Genomic DNA, 24,142 nt, shown 5'->3' on the forward strand with positions numbered 1-24,142 from the left:
TTGACTAACAACTGGTGTTGGTATTATTCATATGTGTATGTCGTGGGTGAAATTGGCAATCCGAATCAGTATCTCTTGAATAAGTATTTTCTTGTCAGAACACTTCTACATTGTTTTATATTAGCAAATCCAGTATTGCCCATTTCCTGGTTGGTTCCTCAATAATTTGGGTCATGTAATTGTCTTTAAGCCCCCCCAAAAACCTTTTTCCTTTCGTTGTAATGCTAATCTCATTGCCCCAGTCTATGTCTGGTTAACTAAAATCACTCATTATGCAAACATGACCTAGTTTTGATGCCTTCTCCATTTACAAAAGTATTTTGGCTTCCTCAATCTCATAGATATTTGGCGGTTTATAGCATAGTACTACAAAACATTTTCTTTGTACTTTTACTGTACCTCCAGTGCTAATTTCTATCCACAAGGTCTCTACATTTTCATCATTCCCTTCATAAACATCTTCCCTTATAATAGGGGTTAGATCCGGTTTAACATATAAACATACTCCACCTCCACTTCTATTTTCTCGATCCTTCCCGAAAAGGGATTAACTCTCTAAATTAACTGCCCAGTCATGAGTTTCATCCCATCATGTTTCACTAATGCCTATGATATCATACTGCTCCCTTGTAGCTATTAATTCAAGCTCACCCATTTTATCTGTCAGGCTTCTTGCATTAGCAAGCATGCATTTAAGTTTTTTTCAGTCTGTACTATTATTTTACCTGCACCTGCCTTTATACTCCCAATTAGATTCAGTTTTTTTAAGTTTTCTAGTATTAGCTGTATTTAATATGGATGTCTCCCTGCTTGCCAAACGTACACTTGCCCCCATTCTACCTCCATGACCCCTTGCTATTTCCCCATCCCCATCTATTCTATATAGTTTATCTGTTTTTTGTCCCTCCCCCCTCCATCCAAGTTTAAAATCTCCTCCAACCTTTTTAACATTCTACCCCATAACACAGCAGATACCTCTTGAGGTGCAATCCTTACCTTCCATAAAGATAGCACCTCTCAGAAAAAACCCAAACCCTCCTTCCTACACAATTTTCTTAGCCATGCATTAACCTCCCTAATCTTCAACTGCCTCCCTGGGGTAGAAAATACTACCTTGGAGGTCCTTGTCTTAAGCTTATGGCCTAGAACTCTGAAATAATTTTTTTGGCCTCTCCATCTTTCTCTAACTTTGTCATTGTTGCCAATATGTACCAGGACTGCCGGGTCAGTCCCAGCCCCCCACCCCCCCAACAATCTGTCTACCCGATCCGCAATGTGACGAACTCGAGCCCCCGGGAGACAACAAACTGTTCGGTTCATGTGGTCATGGCAACAGAGTGCCCTATTTATTTCCCTAATAATGGAGTCCCCAGCCACCACAATCTATCAACAGATAAAATAATACTGGACCACTCGTGGGAGAACAGAACGATAAAACGATAGTGTGATCTTTACTTGGAAGAGGAGAGCACAGATTAAAAATACTTGTTAGATTACTTAGAGGCACATAGATGATCTCGTTTTTATTTGGAAGGGAAGCGAGGGCACTTTGATAGAATTTTTAGCCTCTCTCAATACGAATGAGATACATTTAAAATGTACATCCCAGCATAATAAAAAAAATCCATTGACTATCTTGATTTAGTTTTATTTAGTGAAGATGACAAAGTCCTGACAAAAACTTTTTTCAAAACAGTAGACTCCAACAGTTACTTGGATTCAAAGAGTAACCACTTGCCATCATGGAAGAACAGTATTCACTATAGTCAGCTCCTCACGATAAGGAGAAACTGCACCAAAGACTGAGGAAGCCACGGAACGTGGTGAAACATGTAAGATTGAGCTCATCAGCACACCCATCCCTGTGATACGGGAGATAACTGTGCGGCCAAACACGGACTTTCAGCCTTGTCTGCCACTGCCACAGTACATCGGCCCCCACACTGCCTTGCACCCAGAATTAGCATCAGAAAAGAGGAGACGGATCCCCCCCATCGGGCTAGACTAACAGCAGTTTTAGAAATAAGTCTTTTTTTTTTTAAATCATTTGAGTGCATTTCTTATTTTGTTTTTAATTTGCTGAAAAGATAAAAGATTTTATGCCATGTTGCACCCCTCTTCTTTCTTTTGGGGTAGTAGCACACTATGCTGTACTTGGGAACTTTTTTTGGATACATGGACTTGCCTTAAAGCTGCAGTTCAGTCAATATCCTGCATGTGTTTTTTTTAATAAATCAGTTCTGTAGTAAGAAAAAATACTTTTAGCATTTTCTGTTTTAAAAAACAACAACTTTTAAAGACCAATTTTCTTGTATTCTATTTTAACAGCCATTTGCTAAGGCACTGCCCCTTCATGTCCTATCACAAGCCCTGGCACACCCCTTTGTCAGCCCTGCCCTCCCTCTAGCAATTGTCAGTGCAGGAGTGCTCATGAATATTCATGAGCTTCCACTGACAGACAAGCAGAATATAAACAGATCCCTTCACTAATTATGTCACCAAATTTCGACCTATCAATACATGGAGAACGAATTGACCTGCAGCTATACAGTTCTTTAGATAATTAGAGATTGCACACATGAAACTATTGAAGTAAAAAAAAAAGAAGACTGCAGCTTTAAGCGGAGGGCAAACTGCAGCGGGTGTGCTGAATATTTTGCTGCATCTCATTAGCTGCGAAGAACACTGTTGAACAGTATTTCTTTTTTTTTTTATTTATTATAATTTATTTTGACTTCACTAGTTATTATTATTATAGTTATTATTGGAGATTTGTTATATTGCATGATATTAGTGTTGATATTAGTATATTTTGACTAGCCCTACATGTAGTTTTCTTTTGTATCAATAGTCCATAGACTTTATTAAATTCTTCAAAGCTCCCTGCAGCTGTATTCGTCTGTAGATAATCTTGCTGACTTTCACACTAACCCAATTCTGCATTCAAACTTTAACCCAGCCCTTGCTGGTTCATGCTTGCACCGTTTCATCATTTTATTCAGTATCTCTTATGGTGGTCTGTTTTGGGGGTCATATAGTCCAAAATCCAACATAATCCCCTCTTACCCAATAGGGGCATAATCACTTGGGATATCCCTATTATCATTCATGAGTCCAACCCATTCTATGGACTCCTAAGAGACATTGAGGAGCACCCAACCATCCTGGACTGGTACACCTACTTGGCATACCTCGCCAAAGGGATCTTGGAGCCAGTGGTACTGGCCGGTACCACGTGCTATGTGTAATATGGACTTCATTGTTCATTATATGTATTTTATATGTTCCGCATATATTGTTAGATATAGTGGTATCTACTGATACCAGACGAGGAGTGCCCTGGAACAAGATTGCATGTTTCCCTGTTCTGAGGCTGCCATCACTCCCCAGTGTAAATTGCAACATTGTTGCTACAATGTAGCCTTCCCATAGCCCCATGCCTGTTGCCCTGGCAACCGCCATCTGCTAAAACTTCAGTTGGTTTGGCTGTACTCCCCTGCAATGTTTCATTAAAAGGTATAGTCCTTTGGTTGTTCCTGCCTGGAGAGGAACGTGTGCTTTATTTTGGAGCCAGCAGCCTTTAGGAGCAATCTGTAATCACATCTCCTGGTAGAAAGCATCTTAATTTACCTCTCCCTAACATATGTCACCTACCCCAGTTCCCCTCCTTTGTTGTTATTGTTTGCCTTTACAATTAAAGAACAACAAGAAAGAAAGACTCAGGTGCATCTAACCTACCTTACAACTGGCACATGCCCTAAAAGGACGTGAGGAAGTTCATGTGGCAGAACAAACTGGAGGGCGTAAAACCAGATCTGTGGAAGCCCAGGGTCATCTATAAAATGATCAGGGCAAAGGACATCATGGAATCGGTCCCAGGCCTTCACCCCAACACTTTTGAAACGGTGTGGAGGAATGTGGCATCAAAAAGATAACGAACAAGCATACGGACATTGCATGGCGGGCCATGCACGGGGCACTCCCCGTGAGGGCAGACAAGTATGAAAGGAGACTTAGCCTCGTGAGGCAGTGCTCCATGTGCAACCCAGTGGAGGAAACTGTTCTTCACCGCCCCTGGATCTGCCCCTTTGCGCAGGCCTTGTTTCGAGGTCTGGACTCTGAACTGAGGGATTGTATACCGAGAAAATACATTATGTACTACTCAGTTTTCCACTGACTTTTTTCAGGCACACACACGGAGGACACAATCGAAACCGGCTGGCGTCTAATGTGTTGTTTCAAGGACGTTTAGCTATTCGCCAAGGAACGTTTGACCAAGGGGAAGAAGAGGATGTCGGTACAGGACTGTCGCAGGCTGTTTCGCAGCCTGCTCAAAGACTATTCCATCTTTGACGGTGCTGAGGAGGAGGACTAAACACCCCCTCCCCCAAAAAAAGTTTTTTCTGTGCAAATAAAGTTTGAGATGATGTATGTATAACATGTATTGACCAAAATACATGACATATGTATAGGTAATGCACTGCGCCAGTGTACTTGTCGCAGTTTTTTCAACTTTTGGGAAACAGTAATAAAAGTTAATGTATGAGATGGGTTATGCACTGCGCCGTTGTATAAGTCACAGGTTTTTTTTTAGTTTGGAAAATGATTTATGTATTGTTATAATCTTGTTGTAAAGATTTGCTGCATAATAAAAGAATTTTCAAAACAAAAACCTGTCTCTACCACTTGCCACAGTGTGCAGGAGTCAGAATATACCTGAATACCAGTTACTGGCAAAAAAAATGCTAGCGCTGCGTTTCCAAGCGACATTGCCATGTTATCGAAGCTTTCTGAATAGCTACACATGCAATATCACTTGGAAAGTGCACTTAAGAAGCATTGAGTCATTTATTGAACCTACCTGAATAGACCCTAATAAGCAGTGTTCGACAAACCTATACATTTGCTCGCCCCGGGCAAGTGGATTTAACCCCCGGGCGAGTAAATATTGGCCCAAGCAGCACACGTTTGGTACTAGGTGGCGAGTAGATTTTTTTGTGTGGCGAGTAGATTTTTTGGTGATTTGTCAACCACTGCTAATAAGTCAACATGCAGAATGACTCCCGGACTCACACTGAAACCACAGTGTAAATCCATTTATATCTTTCATCATACACTACTTTTAAAAATAGAGTAATCATGGAAAGTGCAAGTGTGTTAAGGGTGTAAACATCAGCCCCAAATAAAGTTATTTGGTGCAAATATTTAAACAAACAAACTGCACATCAAAAATAAAAAGTAAAAATGATAAATATTTGATTTTAAATTAAAAATAAATAGGTTAACCCATCCCAGAGCAGCAGGACACAGAAAAACTGCTATACTGGGACTGAACAATACACTTTATGTTGCATACAGTACTTCAAAACAAAGACAAAGGAAATATTGGTCCCTCATGCAGGACAAAAAAATGACAGTAATTTAGAGCAGTGAAGCATTGTCCTTCCACTTACAGAGTGCAGAGTCTGGGGTTTACGTTCTGCTTTTGCTCCGACTGGCATGAACTAGAGCGGGCATGTGGGGCAGCTGCCCCGGGCACCCCCTGATAGGGGTACAGAAATCCCCCCTGGCGGGACTTAACCTCAGCAGAGCTGGGGGAACATGAAAGCAGAAACAGGTGCTGTGAGATGTGGCAGCGCGGGTCAGTGAGGCCGAGTAGTCAGCACGAGGCAACGGCTGGGGGCACGAGTGAGGCAGATAGCTGCAGGGCCCTGCCCGCCCCCTGCTCTCCATGATGTTAGGGGGAGGAGTTACTATGTGCTGCTGTGGTAATCTATGCCTTGTCTGTGTCAGAGTGCTATGTAAGGCCTCGTTCAGGGTGCCAGAGGCAGGAGTTGGAGGGCGCGCGTTCGCGTGTGCGAGCGGCAGTCTGCTGGGCGATGTGTGCACATCCTCCCCAGCAGACTTTTTCAAGAGTTGAGGAGGCGGGGAGGGGGCAGGGCTACAGACAGCAGCTTAGGGATCGGTGTTGCTGTCTTGAAATCATTCTCAAGAATGATTTCATTGGCTGCCGAGGTCCCAGTGACGCTGCTGCAGCTTCAAAAAACAACTTGGGTTGTAATTGAAACTGTAGCCAGCGTCAACTCCGTACTTCGGAGACAGGGCAGCTGCTACACTGACAACACCAATTCACTTTAATACATTGTTTCTGACGACAGCTCACACGTCAGCACGCCCTCCGTCCGAAACCTGCACCCTGAACGAGGCCTAATTCTGTGTGCCGACTGCGCATAAAGCGAATGGCCGTTTCCGGTTGTTCATGCGCAATCGGAGCTTGCCGTTCTCGCATGCGCACGAGCAGCTGACAAGTTTCGATCGTGCACGAGCCGCAAGCAAATGCTGATCGTGCAGGTGCGGTCAGTGCTCGCCAGGGGGGTCCAAAAACCGGGACAGCACCCAAAAAAGTCGAGACAGAGCCTTAAAAATCAGCAATGTCTCGGCTCAACCGGGACATCTGGCCACCCTAGCTTCAGTGTCTGTCAGTGTACTGGTGGGTCGGGCGCAGTCATGCAGAAACAATTAGTTACTCCTCTGGGCAGGAGCAGAGCACATGAGGCCCATAACCTCCCAGCCGCAGGACATAGGGGTGCAGAGAGTCTCACTTGCTTCAGTTTGCAGTAACCCTTGGTGCAGCAGATGCACAGCGTCCCTGTGAGAGAGAAACAGTTGTCACAGTCTCTCTAACAACATTAAATCCCTGGTATACAGGAACGAGAATGAAATGCAGTAATTGCTTGAACAGTTTTAGGGGCTGGAAGGTATACTTCATGCTTATAAAGAATTTATGCATTCAAGCCAGTTTGTACTTTGGGACCTAAAATAATAATCTAGATCTTGTATCTGCTAGCAAAGTAAACCCCCCACCCTCCCTTATACAGAAGGTAATGTATCCCCTACCAGGCAGCCCGTGGCATGGCATAGTGGATCTGGGACTGCTGGAAGCCATTAAAGGTGGATGATGTTGCCACGGTGTAGGCCCCCAAGTTGTCAAACAGGAGCCAGTCGCCCACGTACTGCTCGGGCAGCTGGATGTGCTCAGCGATCCGATCCAAACCATCGCATGTAGGGCCCCAGAGGCTGCTGCTGTACACTGGCTGATCCGGGAAGGGCTTCTAAGTGGGGAAACATTGAGATATTGAGCAAGAAAATACAGCATCCAATTTAAATATTGGCTTCAAATATCCTGTGAGCAATGAATTGCTCTGGCAGCCAGAGGGTTAACCACCACTTTGCCAGGGTTGTCCAACTACTGTAAGGGAGTCAGATTATAAGTGTAAATGGGCTATACAGAGGCCAGTACTCATTTTTGATCTGCCATAATTATGTTATTGATTATTATTCAGCCAGTGGTGTGCAGGGCAGGAGCCTTATTGCAGAGAATCAGCTAAGTTCTGGGTACCTTGTGAAGGATGGTCTTGGGAGGAGAACGATCAAAGAAGATGCAGTTGAAGGATCCATAAAGTCCATCATTAATGTAATACATGATGTTCTTGTTGGGACTGTTTTCTTCATTTGAAAGGTGAAAAAATTAAATATCCAGCGGTCAACTACAAAAATGTCCTCAAAATTCTAAATCTATGTATCTAAATACATGTTCCTGCACTACCATTTTTACAAAAGTAATGTTCCACTAAATCCTTTTATTCTAGTTTTGCACCCTCCCTGTCGATAAAAAGTCAGTACTGTGTCACACTGTAGTTAGGACGTACCTTCTGATCCAGACTGTTCAAGCAACACTTCTTTTTTGGCAATGATATTCACGGCCAACGAGAAAGCAGATTCCACATAGTATCTTCCTGGCTCGGCAATAATCTGAACAGCAGAGCCTTCTGGGAAATACAGGTCCAGGGCTGGGTTGATCACATCTGCAACCTGGTGTAGAGAGACAGAAAGTAATTTTTAGTCTTGGAGACTCATTTCACAAGCTCAACCTCTTCTGCAAGCTGAGGGGGAACTAGGCATTTTTGCATCTGGGGCAAGTTTCACCAAAATCCTATTTTTCATGTACTGCAGGAATTAAGATTGTTGAGTGAGGGGGGGAAATATGGGGTTTCAGTCTCCCCATCATTAGACCTGCGAGTCATCGACCCCGTACATAATCCCTCCACCCTCTCTCACACACAATTCCCACTCACACACTCCCCCTCATCTTCTCCCCCACAGTCTCTCTCACCCCCCACACAGTCTCTCAACCTCCCCAAACAGTCTCTCTCAACTCCCCTCCCACCCAAGTCTGTACTTGTGGAGCAGCGGTGAGGTCCATCCTGGCGTCAGACACTGGAAGTTGTGACTGACTTCCGGGTTGGACCGCTAGGGCGGGCCTCTGCCCTCCTTTGCAGCTACATCCTCTGCTGCCCCTGCCGACGTAGCCATCATGCTCCCACCGCTGTCCGCTCTACTCCGATCGCAGGCACAACCGCCTACATCCCCCAACCCTGTGCACCTGGGGCAGCTGCCCTGCTTGCCCCCCCCCCCTAGTTCCGCCTCTGCCTGCAAATCTGAGTAAAAACATCCTCACCTCTTCAAATCTGATCCTGAAGTCCTCGATTCCAGGGAATCCTCCTCCAATGTCCAGCAGGTGCATCTTGTGCCCAAACTCAGGCGCCATATCAAACACCAACCGGGCATCAGCAATAGACTGAGCGAAGGCCTTGGGATCGATGAACTCACTGCCCACATGAAAGCTATATAGGAGGATTATTCATAATGAGAATCTGTGACTGCACTAGGAAACTTGTAATGACATTACATTGGAAATAAGTAATTGCATGGAGGTTGCTTTAGGTTATCTAAGGAGAAGCAGCGTTGGTGGGAGGTGGTTACATACACTATCATTCTAAAGTGCAGCACATTTGTTTGCATTGTAGCAGGTGTGAGGGACGAGTCCGACACTTACCTCACACCAATGACATCCAAGTTTAAGTTCTTTGCCACTTCAAGGAGGCGCCTGCAGGCTTTGAGGGGAGCCCCAAACTTTACACTGAGATGGCTTGAAGACCTAAAGTGATCTGTAGCTATGCGCAGGACCATCCTGCAAGGAAATTTTTTTTTAAAGAAAAAGGGTCACCGTCAGGATGGAGTCTCTGCAGGATGGGTTTGTAGGATGTGTTTTCTGGTATGTGCACCCGCCTGACTCTAGAAGTAAATGATCCAGCGCTTCCTGTACACTTGAGCTTAATGTTATTTGTAACATTTCAATAAATACTAAATATCTGCATCAGCCAGCTCTTTATTTTCATAACGGTTCTTATTCCCAGCTTTAACTTGTGGGAGGTTCTCATGGTCGCTGAATTATCTCTTCCATGAGCCCGTTCTCTATCGACTTCCTTCCCAATGTAATGTTACAGTCTGTGTCACGGGAGACCAGGTACTTTTTACACCATTTATATATTACCGGGATCATTCATTAGGCAAAACAGGATAGTAAAAACAAATTGTAATTTATTTAGGTAAACACACGTACAACAAGAAGAGTTACACAAGAAACAGTTAAAAATACACTTACTGGGATTCTGGGGGGGGGGGGGGAATCTAGGCTTTCCTACGTACAGGGCGCCGATGAGCTTACCCTGACCGGGATATACACCCGGTTCTCCTGGTCCTCTTTTCGGCTTCAGTTCGCAGCCACGACTGCTGCGTTCTAAAATGAGAACCTGGTCCTCGTGTCTGACTGTCTCTGCGAGGCAAACTTTTCAGGCTTCAAAACGAAGCCGGTTTCTCTGTTATTTAGAGCAGAACAACTTTGAAAAGCCCGCCCTAGCTTCATCGACTCAAGTCATTGGTTGCGCACACTCACTCTCCTGGTCAGCATCTTACATACACTCCGCTGTGCTATCCCCAGAACAGAGGGGGAAGGAGCAGCCAATCGGAGTGTGGGAATCCCTCCCCGCCAGCCAATAGAAAGAGGGGCTCGACCCTTGGCTAACGTCAGAGGAGTAGGCGTGCCAAGCAGGCTTGAAAATCCGGGTGAGCGGGAAATATGATTTTAGCCAAGGGGAGAAGACTCTATGGCTGAATTTTCCCTGGCAAACTCATTGCCACCCGCGGGGCCGGCTCCAAGTCTGGCAACTACAAAAGGTGTCCCCATGGGGTGCCCTTTGTAGTCCGGACCTGGCAATTCACCTTTCCTTGCCCACCAAACGTTTTCACACCTCTGGACATCCTCTCCTCTTTGAACTACGGACTCTATGCAGACTTGATGGCACCTTAACTAGATGCCATGGCAGACTGCATAGAGCCTTACATTAAGTGTATCAAACATTGGAAAACATATTTTAATACATGGGGGACCTTGGGGAGACTCATGACTGTGAGGGATTTAGGATTGAGATATCGGGGCTCGAAAACCAGGGGTCTGGGAGACGCTGGACAGCCCAGGTGTAATTCTTCTAATTTACCGGCAAATCATGCCTGCTCGCCGGGTAGAATTAAGGTACTACCGGTAGCTCCGGCCCCTGAGCTCCTGCAAACAAAATAATGGTATTCTTCACCCAATACCCCACCTAAAACTTACACACAGCAAGTTTCATGAGTCTGGCACAAAGGGAACATGGAAAGTGGAAAAAGCAGGGTCACTTTACCTTTTCATGTAAAGATACCTGACCCCTGGCTTATAGTGCTAGGTAGCTGCCACGGCCCCACAGGGCAAACAGTGTAACCTTTATTACAAAGCCTGATTACTCTTGCCCGTTACAGTCTGAACGTTCATGGAACAGTGTATGTGGTCTGAGCTTTTTACGTGTCTTATAGTGGTGTTATAAATAGGATTTGGAGAGCTCAGAAGTCACACAAAGATTTTAGCAACTCCCAAGTTATTGGGCTCTCGTGTGTTCAGACCCCATTAGCTGCTTTATAAAGGCATGTGCCGGCCACATCCCCACCACAGCCCCATACCTGGCTTTCGGGTGGTTCCGCGATACCTTGGACAGCTCCACCTCGTTGTCAAAGGTCATCATCGTGACACCGTGCTTGGCTGCAAACTTGATGTGGGAGATTTGCTTGCAGGGGTTGGCATAGATAATGTGTTCAGGCTGTACCCCAATGCCCTGGACTATCTCAATCTCTGTCTGCACAGAAACAAGAGGGATGTGTGAGTTAATCTCACCTGGAGGATTAGTGTGCTTCATTAGGGATAAAACAAATTAGAGGTCACTATTACATCAGTTAATCTGATGCTTTAATGCACAGTGTGTAATAACTTTAGTTCTGTGCTTAGGAACAGGGCGCATTTCTGAACACTTCCGCTGCCCATCAAAACGTATCATTTCTACCCTGTCCAAACGCTGCACCATTTGTTATGTGTTAAGTACAAATACCCAGTTAAATATTCTGGGCTTTATAGCACTCATTGCTTTCCCTCCCTTCCCACCTTAGAGCGGAATCGGACATTTGGTCGCTGACTACTCTCTGCGACCAAGTCTCTGCCGGCATTTGGTTGCAGAGGGACCCTTTGCCGCAGCCGCTACGCCGCTGGACACTCAGCCGCCTGCCGCTTCTTCAATAAGGTAAGTTAATTGAAGGGGTTTTACTACTTGGGGTAGGAGGTTTAGGATAGGGGTCTTAGGGTAACAAGTTTCTTTTTTAGGTTAGGGTCTCAGCCTAAGGGGTTAAGGTTTTTAGGGTAAGGGTTTTTAGGGTATTGTATTGTATGTCTTTATATAGCGCCATAAATGTACATAGCGCTTCACAGTAGTAATACATATCATATATAAAACAAATAAGGTATTCTAGGGTAAGGGGTTAGGGTAAGGGGTTAGGGTAAAGGGTTAAAGCTTTTAGAGTAGGGGGTAGCGTTAGTCGTACAGGTTAAAAGTAGTGTTTTTTTAGGTTAAGGGGTAAGGTTAGGGGCTTACCTTAGCGACGACGCGGCCAGTGGAGAGATTTCCCGGCAGCTAGGTAAGTGGCATCTCTAAACACCTGCAGAGATTTGCCACAACCAAATGTCCTAGACCGCTTCCGTCTCTGTGGTTGGAGAGCCCTGTAACAGACCCTTCCAGCACTGTTGGACCTAGACACCCCCCATCATTACCTTGCTGGCACAGTCGAAGCCGGCTCCCACCTCGGCCAGGATCTGCACCACCCCCCTGCTGCTGTTACACTTCACGGCATAGAAAGGCTTGACGCGGGGCAGGGCTTTCAGGAAGCGCAGATGCTTCCTCACCACATCCCCCAGATCAGCCACGAAGAAGGCATCCCTGTCATCCTGGGAAGGAGGAGAGATCACTGGGTGAGGTGTGAGCACAGTATGCAGAACAATGCAGAGCCAGGAGAACTGAACGAGGGAAGCTGGTTTCAGATCTTTCAGGAACAATTCACTTCATTTCACTCATGGTGTATGTAGTGCAAGGATAGTTACGTTTCTCATCGTTTGTTCAGTGGAGCCCTCTGGTTCAACACAAAAGAACCAGGGTTTCCAGAACACAAATATTGTAACAGACAATATTATAATACAATACTATATCCTTTAAATAAAGAGACATTAGGTACAGATAATAGGTAGGCTCGGGATCCAAGGGAGAGAAGTAATTTTGAGAGGACTCAGATTTTAAGAGGTTGAAAAACTATTAAGAAGCTATGGTGTGAAGGTTTGTAAGTGGAAGACAGGTTTAAGTACATTGTGTTGGGTACTTACAGTTTGTGAAACATCATTCATGATTTTCTCCATCAGGTTTCTGGCTACAAAGCCTTCCTCCACCATGATAAAATCCGACTCCTGGATGTACTCTGGCATTGTGAGGGTCTAGTGGGGTCCAAGTGTACTCTTCAAATTATTTAGTATTTACGTATGCGACAATCTGCGAGAGTAAAAATCAGGACATATGTCAGAAAATCTGCTCAAATACTAAACCAGCAAAACAAGGGAACGAGGGGAGATTGCAGGAAAAGCTAAATACTGGATTAGGGCAGAAAATCCTGAAATAACTTCAAGGGCCAAGTTGTGAGGGATCCAGGTGCAGCTGTGTGTGTCTGATACTTTATCTTTGTATAGTAGGTAATAAGTGAGAGGGAGCTTTTGAGGACAGACATGCAGATAGCACGGTGCTGCTAGTGTATGGAAAAATTTCTGTATAAGGACAGCACTCCATAAAAGCAGTCATGTCTCTAATATACATAGGGACTATTTATGCCAATAGCATCTTGATGCCACTGTGGGGATAACCTCAGCAGCTGAGATTTGCCAACTTTATGCATGCATTAAACTTTTTGGTCCAGCGAAAACGTTTGCATTGATTCAAAAGTTCACATCAATGAGCATTGCATGTTTGATTCTGATCACACTCTCCCAAAAATCGAGTGAAAAAATAGCAAATTTTAAATAATGAACCACTCTGTCACCCCACAGCCCCCCTCCCACTATCTCACTGGGAACACAGCCCGACCGGTGTCACCTCTTCCCACCTGCCCCCTAACTCCCATAATCTTGTTGTTCTCTTCCAACCAGCATACTGTAACACACATTTACATGGCTGCTGACCATGAATCCCGCCCATTGAAGTGCCTCTGTGTGTAACCCCAACCGCAGTGTTCTGGTCCGAGCAGCTCTGCTCCAGGACCCACCTTATATATTGCAGACAGGGCACACCGTGATGCAATGCCATCTCCAGGCAACGCAGTGCCCTCCCACCAGGCAAATTTAGACAACAGATACTTATCCTACGACTCCATTGGCTGTGCAGTCAATATTGTACAGTATATTGATCCAGAGGAAGGCAAACAAAAACCCCAGTGAATCATTATCCTATGATGTCTCATATGGGGAAACATAAATTATTTTTTGGCTTCAGTAATGGCAATCAGATTTCGTCCTGGGTCAACATCGTTCCCTTGTTTACTTATATCGCTGTATATCTTTCCTTTCTAAAAAATATGTCCAAACCTTTTCTTGACGATATTTGGAGGGAGGTCAGCTAAAATGTCTAGTAAGTATCTCCCCTCAGAAAGCGTTTCAGAAAACATAGGTGTTTTTGTATCCATGTGTACTGGCTGGCGGGGTAAATTCCACTTGTAATGTAAATAAGACTTTGACCAAGGTAATCGTAACCTCTCTCTCTCCCTCTCCCTTCCCCTCTCCATCCCTTCCTTACGCTTTCCCCCCTCCATCTCCTCCCCCTCTCCCCCTCCATGCCTTTACTGGCGCTGCTCATTCACTCTGTCCTCCCCACTACTCTTCTCTCTATCCACTCCTGTCTCCCCCAACTCTCTCGCCTCCTCCCCTCCCTCCCTTCTCCCCACCTAATCTCCCCCCTCTCATCTCCCCTCCCTCCACTCTCCCACCATTCCCTCTCCCAAACCCTCCTCTGCTCCCCCTCTCTTCTCTTCTCCCCCCTTCCCTTCCCAGTCCTTCCCATCTCCTCTCCCCCTCCCTCTTCTCCCCTTCCTCCCTTCTCCCCCCTCCTCTCATATCCCCTCCATCCACTCTCACAACCTTCCCTCCCCCAACACTCCTCTGCTCTCCCCTCTCTTCTCTCCTCGTCCCTTCCCTCCCCAGTCCGTCCCCTCTCCTATCCCCCCTCTCCTCCCACTCCTCTCTTCTGCCCCCTCCCCTCTTCTCCCTCCCTCCCTTCTACCACCCTCTTCTCCCCCCTACCCTTTCTCCTCCTCCACTCTACTCTTCCCCTCTCCCCCATCCCCTCTCCGCCAGGTGTTGGTGACCTCTGACGTGACCTCCTGACGAACCATAAATAGGGTATACCAACCAATCAAATGGTTAACTTTTATAACATTCTTATATTTCATTTTAATAAGTTTCATATTGTTTATACTGTTATGGTATAGCACTGCGATGTATGTAATATTGGCTTCATGTGTTAAATAGCTATTACTCAATGGCAAACAACTCAAATTTAAAACTTGCAAACAGTTACTCAAAATTCTACTCATACTATTACTCTCTTTAGCAGGTGATATTGAACTTAACCCAGACCCTCCCTTCTCACCTCTGTTCCATACCCCTGAGAATACCATGTTCAAATTCCAAAAAGGTCTATCTGTCGCCCACATAAATAAATATCTGAAGCAAAATCCAGTGCTGTCATGCGCTCAGGCAAACAGCTGAGAGAAATGACACCAAAGTGTCAGTGATGTGACAAGAGGGAACAATCGTCGGAGGGCGCGGAAGGGGGCCACAATAGAGGTCGGGGCACAGGGGCACTAAGCTTTGACCTGTCCGCACATCCGTCCTGGGTCCCTGCCCTCTTTACTCACGTTCCGTTGCGTGCATCCCGATGAAGATAAGCAGATGAATGAAGGTGAAAAAACGGCGCCACAGCAATCATATTACCGGATTCGTTTGGATCCTGACTGACTGATTGCTGTGGCGCCGGTTCTTCACCTTCATTCACCATATAAATATCTGAAGCCTGCTGCCCAAACTGGATGAACTAAGGATGTGGTGCTTTATGCATAAACCCAAAGCCATCGTTCTCAGACAGATGGCTAACCCCTAAAACCCTCGATGGAAATATCGCCATTCAGGGATACTCCATTTATAGGAAAGATAGGTCAAAGAGAGGGGGAGGGGTGTTATTTTATATTGCAGACACCTTACAATTTAGGCAATATTAGAGACAAGCTCTGTATCTGTGCTCAGAGAAAATGCATGTATCACTTAGTCCAGTAATACATCCAATAATTCATATCGCTTTCCTAATCAACACAGGCAATAATCCAATAATGACTTGCTAGCAGATGTAGTCAAATAATACTCCTATAATGGGTGTCACGGGAGACCAAGCTTTTTAACACCTTTTACCATCTGGATCCTTTGATTGAATAAAAGCATGAAATAAAATAAATTGGGTTTATTCACATAAAGAACACACACAGCTTGAATTACCAAAATATCACAAATCAACACATATTTCAATGAAATAACAGGTTTCTGGACTCAAAGTTCAGGCAACCGGACAGTCTTTTGGCTAAGGGCACAACTTGCCACCCCTATATTTCAGCCAAATAAAAGAATTTCATTCTGCCCTTGCAGAATTAGTTTCCAAGTCCTTAGATCTAACAAAATCCTGAGTGGGGTACAAATCTGTGATGGTGATAAAACTCCTCTTAACCCCCGCCCGCTCCTTCCTGATGTTACCGCAGAGAACCCCTCCCCATGAGCCTGCACCAGCTTATAATACCTTCAAAACCCTATCTGGGTAATGGGAAACCAATCTTGGCGTGGGAGCCAAATTCTGCCCTATTGCAAGTGTAACGGGTGGACCCCCTAGTCTGACCCACCCAATCTCACATTGGCCCGTGTGGTCTAACCGGTCCCCATTACGTGATCGTGTATGGTGGTGCACCTGCAAGTAACAGGACTCCTGAGTCTCCCGCTTGATGGTATTAGGGGATGTTGCACTACCTCAGGCTAGGCTCATTCTCTCAGTGTCTACTGTTTCTCCTTCCTCCCAGTCTGTGCTCCTCTCTTGGTAAGTGGTCTGGAATGGAGACTAGAGTACTCTGGCTCTTCCATGCAGTACTTTGGGCGTCGACCTACTGTTGGCTAGCCTAGCGCGGACCCTTCCAGAATTCCTGCCCCAAGTTACCAGTTTACCCCTTCAGGCGTCCCCCACCAGCGCTACCTCAAGGCGACTAGGACAGCAATAGCCCCCTTCTCCAGACCCACTAACCCCTTGCAGGATCCCAAGGCATCTGTGCGGTCTGCAGCTCCAGCAGCTCCCCGACTACGCCTGGTTCCGTCCCACACAGCACAAAGTGGCAGCAGACACTCTACCTGTTTCCTAGTGTGCCTAGCAAAAGCCTGTCCTGTTGACAGGTCTCTCAGCAGCGCCTCCAAATGTAACGGGTGGACCCCCTAGTCTGACCCACCCAATCTCACATTGGCCCTTGTGGTCTAACTGGTCCCCATTGCGTGATCGTGTATGGTGGTGCACCTGCAAGTAACAGGACTCCTGAGTCTCCCGCTTGATGGTATTAGGGGATGTCATCAGGACAGGTAGCTGAGGTAGTGGGTGCGAGTCCAACTTACATCATGTGCATCGCCTCCACCTCATCAGGGTCTATGCTTCCGCAGGGAGATGGTCCTGGTGAGGAATTCCTTCTCGGTGGTGACTGCCACTGTAGAGTAATCTCACACAGTGGGGGTATCTTTAACAAGGGCATCTTTATTGATGATACTGAGGTAGTAGACTGCCCCATGCAGCTTTCAGCTCTAGCTGCACATTTCTCCATGCTGTCCCTTTGCCAGGTACTGCCCTCCTAATTGGAGTGGGATCCCCTCTCCCCGTAGGAAGATCACCCCTGTGCCAGGTCCCTGGACACAGTGTGGCCTAGACAAGCTTGATTGGAATATTCGTGCCACTAGTTACAGCACTAGGGTCACAAAGATATCCTGCAATCCCTTTCACAGGAGCCAAACACATCAGCAACAACCACACTAACTTGACAGTGTTGTGCCTTATATACCTCAGGGGGCAGGCACATCTCTGATGTCACTATCCAGGGACTCAGAGCATGCAGCCACTCCCATCCATACATAGGGCACCTCACCAGGGTGTGAGGGAAAACCTCCATAACTACTGCTGGCAGGCCTGTACTTACCAGGGCTTACTGCCAACAGGGAAGATGTCTGCAGTCCATTATTATGCATGGCTACACAAGATTGCCAGTAGTATTGGTAACCGGGCAACAAGTTTCACCCACGTCCCCCCACTTAGCATGCCAAACCCCCTTTGCTCAGTGACAGAATATCTGGCTCTTGTCAGAGAATCCCCGCAGTTGCTGGCCAGCTGTTAATCCCTTTGAAGCTCTGACTTTTTGTATACATTTATTTATTTACTAGCTGAGAGACCTGGCGTTGCCCGGGATGTAAATGCGTAATAGGTAGTATTATTTATAAATTGTGGAACAATAGGTGAGTATTTGTTGTAAAGGTTGGATAATAATATTGAAAAGAAAGATGGAAGAAAATGTAATACGATGTTGTATAAAAATGGTTTATTGTAACCACACCACAGTACAATGTATATTTTGGTGGCATAAGTGATGTAAAAATCTGAGTCGTGTGTCCTGCTAGGGTGTGAGGCGGCGGGTGGCGCGTGGGTTGTGAGTGCTGTGTGCGAGTGGGGGTCCTGCTAGGGTGTGAGGCGGCGGGTGGTGCGTGGGTTGTGAGTGCTGTCTGTGAGTGGGGGTCCTGCAAGGGTGTGAGGCGGCGGCTGGCGCGTGGGTTGTGAGTGCTGTCTGTGAGTGGGGGTCCTGCTAGGGTGTGAGGCGGTGGGTCAGTGATGTCGGTGCGTAGGGGCGGGAGGCAGCAGGTGTGTGTGGCGGCAGGTATGTGTCGAGTGTGGCGGGTGTCTGTTGAGTGCGTGCAGCGGCTGTGAGGCGGTGGGTGAAAGGCAGAGGCGGCCGAGTAAGGGCGGGTGAAAGGCAGAGGCGGGGGTGGGGAGGCGGTAAGGCGGGCATGAAGGCGAAGGGCGGCGGGAAGGGGAGGAGGGGGGCAAGGGGTGGAGGAGGGGGGCAAGGGGTGGAGGAGGGGGGCAAGGGTTAGAGGAGGGGGGAAGGGTTAGAGGAGGGGGGGAAGGGTTAGAGGAGGGGGGGGGAAGGGTTAGAGGAGGGGGGGGAAGGGTTAGAGGAGGGGGGGGGAAGGGTTAGAGGAGGGGGGGGAAGGGTTAGAGGAGGGGGGGGAAGGGTTAGAGGAGGGGGGGGAAGGGTTAGAGGAGGGGGGGAAGGGTTAGAGGAGGGGGTGGAAGTGTGGGAGGGGGTGGGAGGGGAAAGGGGAAAAAGAGGTGGAGGGGGGGGAAGAGGAGCGGAGGGGGGGGTGGAAAGGGGAGCGGAGGGGGGGTGAAGGGGAGCGGAGGGGAAAGGGGAAGGGGAGCGGAGGGGGGGAAGGGGAGCGGGGGGGGGGAGGGGAGAAGTGGTGGGAAGGGGGAGGAGGTGGAAAGGGGGAGAAGGGGGGAGGTGGTGGAAAGGGGGAGAAGGGGGGAGGTGGTGGGAAGGGGGGAGGTGGTGGGAAGGTGGTGGAAAGGGAGAGAAGGGGGGATATGGTGGGAAGGGGGAGGAGGGGGAAGGTGGTGGGAAGGGGGAGGAGGGGGAAGGTGGTGGGAAGGGGGAGGAGGGGGGAGGTGGTGGGAAGGGGGGGAGGGGGGAGGTGGTGGGAAGGGGGGGAGGGGGGAGGTGGTGGGAAGGGGGGGAGGGGGGAGGTGGTGGGAAGGGGGGGAGGTGGTGGGAAGGGGGGGAGGTGGTGGGAAGGGGGGGAGGTGGTGGGAAGGGGGGGAGGTGGTGGGAAGGGGGGGGGAGGTGGTGGGAAGGGGGGGGAGGTGGTGGGAAGGGGAGGAGGTGGTGGAAAGGGGGGGGAGGTGGTGGAAATGGGGGGGAGGTGGTGGGAAGGGGGGGAGGGGTGAGGTGGTGGGAAGGGGGGGAGGGGTGAGGTTGTGGGAAGGGGGAGGAGGTGGGAAGGGGGAGGCGGAGGGAAGGCGGGGGGTGGGAGGCGGTGGGAAGGCGGGGGGTGGGAGGAGGTGGGAAGGCGGGGGGTGGGAGGAGGTGGGAAGGCGGGGGGTGGGAGGAGGTGGGAAGGCGGGGGGTGGGAGGCGGTGGGATGGTGGGGGGTGGGAGGCGGTGGGATGGCGGGGGGTGGGAGGCGGTGGGATGGCGGGGGGTGGGAGGCGGTGGGAAGGGGGGGAGGGAGGCGGTGGGAAGGGGGGGAGGGAGGCGGTGGGAAGGGGGGGGGGAGGCGGTGGGAAGGGGGGGGGAGGCGGTGGGAAGGGGGGGGGAGGCGGTGGGAAGGGGGGGTGGGAGGCGGTGGGAAGGGGTGGGGGGAGGCGGTGGGAAGGGGTGGGGGGAGGCGGTGGGAAGGGGGGCTGGGAGGCGGTGGGAAGGGGGGCTGGGAGGCGGTGGGAAGGGGGGGGAAGGCGGTGGGAAGGGGGGGGGGCAGTGGGAAGGGGGGGGGGAGGCGGTGGGAAGGGGGGGTGGAGGGGAGGTGAAGGGGGGGGTGGAGGGGAGGTGAAGGTGGGGGGGTGGAGGGGAGGTGAAGGGGGGGTGGAGGGGAGGTGAAGGGGAGGTGAAGGGGGGGGAGTGGAAGGGAGGTGAAGGGGGGGGTGGAAGGGAGGGTGGAAGGGAGGTGAAGGGGGGGGGTGGAGGGGAGGTGAAGGGGGGGTGGTGAAGGGGGTGGTGAAGGGGGGTGGAAGGGAGAAGTGGAGTGAGGGGAGGTGAAAGGGGGTGAGGGGAGGTGATGGGGGGTGAGGGGAGGTGAAGGCCGCTCACTCACCCGTCCGGCAGGTCCCACGTGGATCTGAGGCGGGAGGCAGCGTGTTGTGGCCGCTCTCCCGCTGTGTCCCGGGCGCTCGCTCGCTCCCCCGCTGACTGTAGCGGCGCCGGGGGGGGGGGGGTATCGGGGAGACACTGACACTGGAGGGGAGGGGGGGGTGGAGGCGAGGTGAAGGGGGGGTGGAGGGGAGGTGAAGGCCGCTCACTCACCCATCCGGCAGGTCCCACGTGGATCTGAGGCGGGAGGCAGCGTGTTGTGGCCGCTCCCCCGCTGTGTCCCGGGCGCCGCCATCTTGGGCACTCGGCGCCGCGAGGCAGCCTGCCTGGCCACTGGCTGTTCCCCCGCCGGGGAGGGGTGAGTTGTAGCGCCGGGGAGGGGGGGGCATGTATATGTGTGGGGGGGGGGGGGGGAGGTGGGAGATATAGAGGGGGGATCTCGCACGGCCGCTGACACTGGGTGGGGGGGGGGGCGCTGAAGGGGTAATAATAGTGTGTGTGTCCCGCTGACTGTAGCGGCGCCGGGGGAGGGGGGGTCGGGGTGAAAGCGCGGGAGACACGGGGAGAGGAGGAGGTGCGCGCGGGTGCTGCTAACACTGTGAGCCCCGCTAATGTATGTAACAGTGTGTGTGTGTGTGTGTGTGTCACTGTGTGTGTGTGTCACTGTGTGTGTGTCTGTCACTGTGTGTGTGTCCCTGTGTCCCTGTGTGTGTGTGTGTGTGTGTGTGTCTGTGTCTGTGTCCGTGTGTCCGTGTGTCCGTGTGTCTGTGTCTGTGTCTGTGTGTGTGTCCCTGTGTTCCCTGTGTGTGTGTGTGTCCCTGTGTTCCCTGTGTGTGTGTGTGTCCCTGTGTTCCCTGTGTGTGTGTGTGTGTCCCTGTGTGTCCTTTGGCCCGTCACTCCGCCTCAGGCCAATGAGAGGTGTGCGGGGGCGGGCGGGCCAAGGGACCAATGAGATTTCCCCTAGGGACACCGGACATCCAGGCAGGCAGGCAAACATACAGTGCTTTCACTAATATAGTATAAAAGATGTATAAAATATTTTACCAGGAAGTAATACATTGAGAGTTACCTCTTGTTTTCAAGTATGTCCTGGGCACAGAGTTAAGACAAATAATACATGGTTACAAATACATAATTACATAAATGAACAGGGTATACATTATATACAAGACATTGCATGCACAGTTAAAGAAAATATATGTTATGGGCGAATGAAACAGTTACAGACCAGATTAAAATGTGAGACAGCTTTAGATTTGAAGAACTTAAACTGGTGGTGGATGTGAGAGTCTCTGGTAGGTTGTACATCCTGGAGTGCATCTCCCCAGGGTCCCTTAGAAGCCAGGGATTCGGTTATGCATACCTGCCCCCTTAGTATGGTGGGTCATAAACTAGCAGGTTACCATTAATAAAATCATAACAGTCTACATGTCTCTCTCCTAATCGTTTGCATACAAAAAATTAGAACTCTAGGACATTCCTAATGAAAGTTATACTGTTATTTGGATAAGCTTTTTGATCTGGGCTTTAAATGGTATCTTCCCCATCCCAAGCATACTTCTCCAATTAACCCCTTCAACACAGGCTAGCAGCCTTTATAAAACTGCAGTCAGCCCTAGACCGCAGAGCTGCCACTTTAAACAAATATTTGATGACTCAGGGGTTACTTTGCCGGGCAACCTGCCTTTAATTGATGACAAAGATAATGCGTCATCGTCACAATGGGGAGGTATAGGGAAATACAACATAGGTTTCAAATAAATGAACAGTGGGACCCCAGCTAGTAATCCCAAGCAGGATAACACTCCCCTGGAGCTAGACTAGATAAGATCCATGGAAGAAAAATAATAAAGCGTACTCACACTTGGCAATGTTGGCAATGTTGCCAGAAGTCCTGTGTTTAGCGTGCAGCTGCAAGCTAGGTACTGAAGGGTGTATCCCTGGAGGGGACGTGCAGGCAGTTGTTACGCCGGTGCTCGCCACAAACCGGGACCGGACCGCGGGGCTGAGGTGGGGTTATATGAGGGGTGCCTAATCACCGACCTTAGTCTGCGCAGACTGATCCGGAGTGCGCAGTTCATAGTCGTACGTAGCAGGGTCAGGATTGGAGAAGGCAGCATCGTCGTTATTCAAGCAGGCGTTCGGCAACAGGTAGTCAGGAATTCCCCGCTTCAGCTTAGGAGCGTGAGCGCGGGAGTGGCCTCTGCGCGAGGAGCGGCCTCGGCCCATGACACCGGTCTCAGCAGAGGGAGACAGCAGGCTGGCCGAAGTACACCGCGGGGCAGCGTTGGGGAAACCAACGCTTCAGCACAGATGTCCAAAGCAGGCCTGTGCATGAAGAGTAGCAGCAGGCCTCAGGAAACGAAGGGTAACCTCTTCTAGGGGAGAATGCAGCAGGTACCAGTGCTGGCTAAACAACGCTTCAGCACAGGAGTCAGGAACAGGCCTCTGCGTGAAACTAGCAGCAGGCCTCTGGAAACAACGCTTCAGCACAGGAGTCAGGAACGGGCCTCTGCATGGAACTAGCAGCAGGCCTCAGGAACTTAGGAACTAGGGATGAGAACTAGAGAGGTTAGTACACAAGGAGACAAGCCTGGGCGGCTTGTGGCAGAGACAGTAATGTCCAGAGAAGAATTTATGCTCGGCCTTGATTCAGAGCTAAAGCCCAACATATAAAGGGCGGAGATCCAATCACAGGGGAAGGGTGTGGGAGCATTCCTCCAATGATAGGGCACAGGGCAGAAGCTGCAATGAAAGGCAGCACATGTGCCATTGATTGCCAGAGGAAGCTTGCAACTGCAGAGGTCTGCAAGGCTATAGTCAATGCCAGGAGTGGATTCCTTACAGCAGTGCACTGCTTTGAGGTGCATATAGAAAAAAGATGCGACGGTGGCTGGATCAGGTGCAATAAAAATAAGCTTCTTTATTGAGGAACAAGACAAACAGGGTTCACATGACGCTGTAGCGGTACTCTAACATGTTTCGGGCTCACAGCCCTTTGTCAAAGAGATCGCCGGCCGGATGCAGTGGGACCCAGGCCTAAGGCTGCATAACTGGTCATCACATGATACCACAGCCATCATCAATTTAGGCTGTGGTTACGCTCTTTGTTTGTTTTAGTAAGTCAAGTGTTATTTGTTTTTGTTTGTCCCTGGGTTAGATGTGGTCAGTGAACCGCACCTCCAGGCTTAAAAACACATTATGTGTGCCTGTTTGCAGTAGCACGTGTTAGCGCTGACTTTACCTTACACCAACCGGCAAAGATCCTCTTAATTCAGCCCAAACTAGCAGGCACGCTAAGTATCAGCATAACCTGACGAAGTCAGATTTCGCGAAACGCGTAAGGTTGACCTCCACAGGCCCCCATACTATCGGAACTCGGCATGAAGAGTTTCCAGCAGTAGGAAGAGGGAGACTACCTCGCAGGCTATGGTTACCGCAGCGGGAGCCATTCCTCTTGAAAGACCCATTGGACAGCCTCTGACAGGCTGTGAGAAGTCAAGGATTCTGGCCTCATACCCCTGCCCCATTCAAACTGCAGGCACCCATCGAGGACAATAAGATTCTGTGTCTGGAAGTGACCAGTAGACACCATATTGCTGGAAAGTCTTTTATTCAAACTGCCCATCTAACACCGCCGTTTGTGAGTGTATTCTACACATTCTTTTTTCTTTTATTTAATAAATGTTATTATGCTATGTACCCTTCTATATTCTTTTTAATCAAGAATCGGCAAAAAACTGAGCAGAGTGCAATCAGCAGCCAAGACATCCATCAAAGTGTGAAAGAACATCAAGCAAATTAAGCTAAGTACAATATTTGTGCACATTCAAGACTTTAAATAAGTGACTGGTTACACCCTCCACAACCTTCTGAACTTATATCAGCGCATATTACCTAATTGTATGCACCACATGTTTTTTTCTTTTCT

General features: G+C 49.0%; 1 protein-coding gene across 5 annotated transcripts; it reads right to left on the bottom strand.

Moving 5' to 3' along the window:
- Positions 1 to 5,324: 5,324 nt before the first annotated feature.
- LOC142497124 (antizyme inhibitor 2-like) lies at positions 5,325 to 24,128 on the bottom strand. Of its 5 annotated transcripts, none has more exons than XM_075604526.1 (10): positions 24,109 to 24,128; positions 12,632 to 12,794; positions 12,029 to 12,202; positions 10,894 to 11,066; positions 8,897 to 9,031; positions 8,519 to 8,684; positions 7,710 to 7,872; positions 7,400 to 7,506; positions 6,898 to 7,112; positions 5,325 to 6,649 (listed from the first exon to the last, which is right to left on the bottom strand). In XM_075604526.1, exons 2-10 carry the CDS (start codon positions 12,728 to 12,730, stop codon positions 6,520 to 6,522), a joined length of 1,362 nt encoding a protein of 453 aa, XP_075460641.1. In that variant the 5' UTR covers positions 12,731 to 12,794; positions 24,109 to 24,128; the 3' UTR covers positions 5,325 to 6,519. The 5 variants fall into 5 exon arrangements, with proteins under 5 accessions (XP_075460641.1, XP_075460638.1, XP_075460637.1 ...); XM_075604523.1 differs by lacking the exon at positions 24,109 to 24,128 and adding an exon at positions 13,877 to 13,973; XM_075604522.1 differs by lacking the exon at positions 24,109 to 24,128 and adding an exon at positions 13,475 to 13,564.
- Positions 24,129 to 24,142: the final 14 nt, after the last annotated feature.

This window comes from Ascaphus truei, chromosome 6, assembly GCF_040206685.1.
Source record: "Ascaphus truei isolate aAscTru1 chromosome 6, aAscTru1.hap1, whole genome shotgun sequence".
NCBI lineage: Eukaryota > Metazoa > Chordata > Amphibia > Anura > Ascaphidae > Ascaphus > Ascaphus truei.